Genomic DNA, 2,534 nt, shown 5'->3' with positions numbered 1-2,534 from the left:
CACACAAGATCCAAACACAGAAAAAAGATTCCAAAAAACATTTTTGGTCCGTAAACAATTTTTAATCTTCACTGCATTTGTGTGTGGATGTTGGAGGCTTCCTTGACGTGCCTCGATACACAAATGCATTTTTTTAAACAGGGGATGTTTGCCACCAATCACAGAGCTCCCTGTATAAGCCAATCATAAGAAAGTAATCCACTTTGGATGACTATCCCCAGATCCCACATCCTCCGCTCTGGTTAGGGTAACTTAAGGATGAAAACCCATAAACAGTTCTCTAAGGAGCCACGAGTAGAAAGGCAGACGATTCCCTCACTGTCATTTCCTCATAAAGCACAAATTTTTCAGCTTTGGAAAAACTGGTAATCCATATAAATCTGTGTCTGATTTATAAGATCCTCCATTGCATCGCTGCTCCTTCACTAAAAGACTTCATGTCTTTGGGAAGTTTGAGCTACTAGATCTACAGCACCAGACCCAAACATGCACATGATGATTCAAACCAGCACGCTAGATTCACAAGACTAGATTTGCTGTGCATGTGTGGATCTTGTCCTTGTGGATCAAATGTGCCAGTTTGTTAATACTGAGACATTTTTAACTCTGCATCTTCTTTAACATGTTGTTCTGTGTGCTGATGCTAACTGCTAATTGCTACTTATAACTGTAACCTTTACCGTTCGTGATCCTAAGTAAGGCATTAATCTGGGTTGGAACCACTGATCTCTATTTATTCACTGGATTGATTGCCCCAAAAATAAAGTAAAGCCACCGTCTACCATGCTGGTACTCCCCACTCCCACAGAGACTCGCAGTAAAAATGCCTCCCTATGCAGCATTTGGCTGCAAAAACAAGCAGTTTACCATCTGTGGGACGACGTTCAAAAGGTAATGTAATAAATACATTAATATTACATGTTCATCATTAGTTTATCACTTTTGGCTCATCTGTATTATTATTCTGCTCCGTTAGCACATTAATTTTATTGTTATTTACTTGTATAATATGTTATATTACTTGATTTATAGACTTCATTGACTTCATAATGTCTCTGCAATGTAATGTGACTATATTTTTTATTCTAAGTTTAAGTTAATCTACTATGAAACAGCCAGTCTGTGTCAAAGTGATGAATTTATCTTTATTTTAAAAGTCTTTAGTTCCTCTGAAAATGAGAACATCATCGTTGTTGTTCGATGCTGCAGCGCACGGATTGTTTACATTGTGACCGTTCTAACTAGGGAGTACCAATATGGCGGCCGGTGCCTTCACTTCAACCCTGTACAACGGAGAATCAGCACTCCAGTGAATAAATAGAGATCAGTGGTTGGAGCAAGGATGTCGCTGCATTCATGAACCGCGTAAGCAAGCTCATAAGGCACAGATACATGTATTTAGACTCAAGGCTAGGCCTGGCCTAGAGTATAGAAAGCTCAGCTAAGCAGGGTATAATATGACATCCTCTATTGTTCCTTTTGAGTGTTTTTACCTGCAAGTAGTGATGGAGCTGTTAAACCATGCCGGGTTCTCTCCCTCCTCAGGCCTGCTGCGATCTGGGATCTCAGAGATGTTAAACACAGACAGGCTGTTGTTTATGTACCCTTTCATGTTCATCTCGCCCTGCGGCTGGTAAGCATACATGTACACCAGCCGCGGCATCATATCAGAGGTGAAGGCCACGATGAAAGCCTGAGGGCAGAGCATTGTTTATATTAACGGTTGGTTTAGTGAATATAAATCAACCCAAACGGCCTGAGAGGAAGTCCTGCTAAAAACGCACATTAGTGACTACAGACAGTACGGCCATCCCGTTGAGAATTTCCTCCCAGGCTCCGATGCTGTGAGCCTTGGCCGCCACCGGACGCCTGAACTGTGTGGTGAGCTTCCAGGCGTCCACTCGGACTTCAATAATGTTATTGAGAAGAGCCAAGAGGGGGGCCAAAGGGAAGGAAGCCACGAAGAGTGTGATGAAACCAAACTGGATCACTGTGAGAGACAGAGGCAGAGCTAAGAAACAGCACCCCCTGGAGGATTCATGCACTTCAACACTTCTCCTCATGATTTACTTTAAAATTATCATCACATTATAACCAAAGCTATATTATATAGTTTAATACATTACAAAGTAAATTTGGCTACAACAAAACGGCCCCCTTTAGACCCCCCCAGTCTCAGTCTCTGATTCCTACCCATTTCCAGGTACTCATAGAAGAGGCCCAGCTGTCCAAAGCTCTGCAGGTCATGGTCCTGCTCCCAGCGACTGTACAGGCTCTCTGGATGGCTCCGTGCCTTCCTGCTGCCCCACCAGTTCATCACCCATCTAATCAGGACACAAGAGGGCAGCAGAGAGCTTTCAGGGAACTAATGACAGGAGCAACACAAACTGAAAAAAAATATACAAAACCCAAAGATACCTTTGGTTTCAACATTTCCATAGCTGCCATTTTACATGATGAGGTCGAGTTTAAAGGTACATTATGCAACCGGTGTTGATTTTCCAGCGAGGCTCCCCCCAGAGGGTGAAAGTAAA

General features: G+C 42.8%; 1 protein-coding gene across 1 annotated transcript in view; it reads right to left on the bottom strand.

Annotated features, from left to right (window-relative positions):
* Positions 1-1,465: 1,465 nt before the first annotated feature.
* LOC107096885 (anoctamin-5-like) overlaps positions 1,466-2,534 on the bottom strand; it is an 11,282-nt gene continuing 10,213 nt past the window's right edge. The window contains exons 8-10 of the mRNA XM_015393767.1: positions 2,194-2,324; positions 1,785-1,990; positions 1,466-1,693 (exon numbers count right to left, since the gene is read on the bottom strand). Of these exons, the coding sequence (XP_015249253.1) occupies positions 1,490-1,693; positions 1,785-1,990; positions 2,194-2,324 (541 nt within the window). The 3' untranslated portion in view covers positions 1,466-1,489. The remainder of the gene's footprint in view (positions 1,694-1,784; positions 1,991-2,193; positions 2,325-2,534) is intronic.

This window comes from Cyprinodon variegatus, unplaced genomic scaffold (assembly GCF_000732505.1).
Source record: "Cyprinodon variegatus isolate N-32 unplaced genomic scaffold, C_variegatus-1.0 Scaffold656, whole genome shotgun sequence".
Lineage (NCBI taxonomy): Eukaryota > Metazoa > Chordata > Actinopteri > Cyprinodontiformes > Cyprinodontidae > Cyprinodon > Cyprinodon variegatus.
The sequence above is the reverse complement of the archived record's forward strand: the minus strand, read 5'-3'. Positions and strand labels throughout refer to the sequence as shown.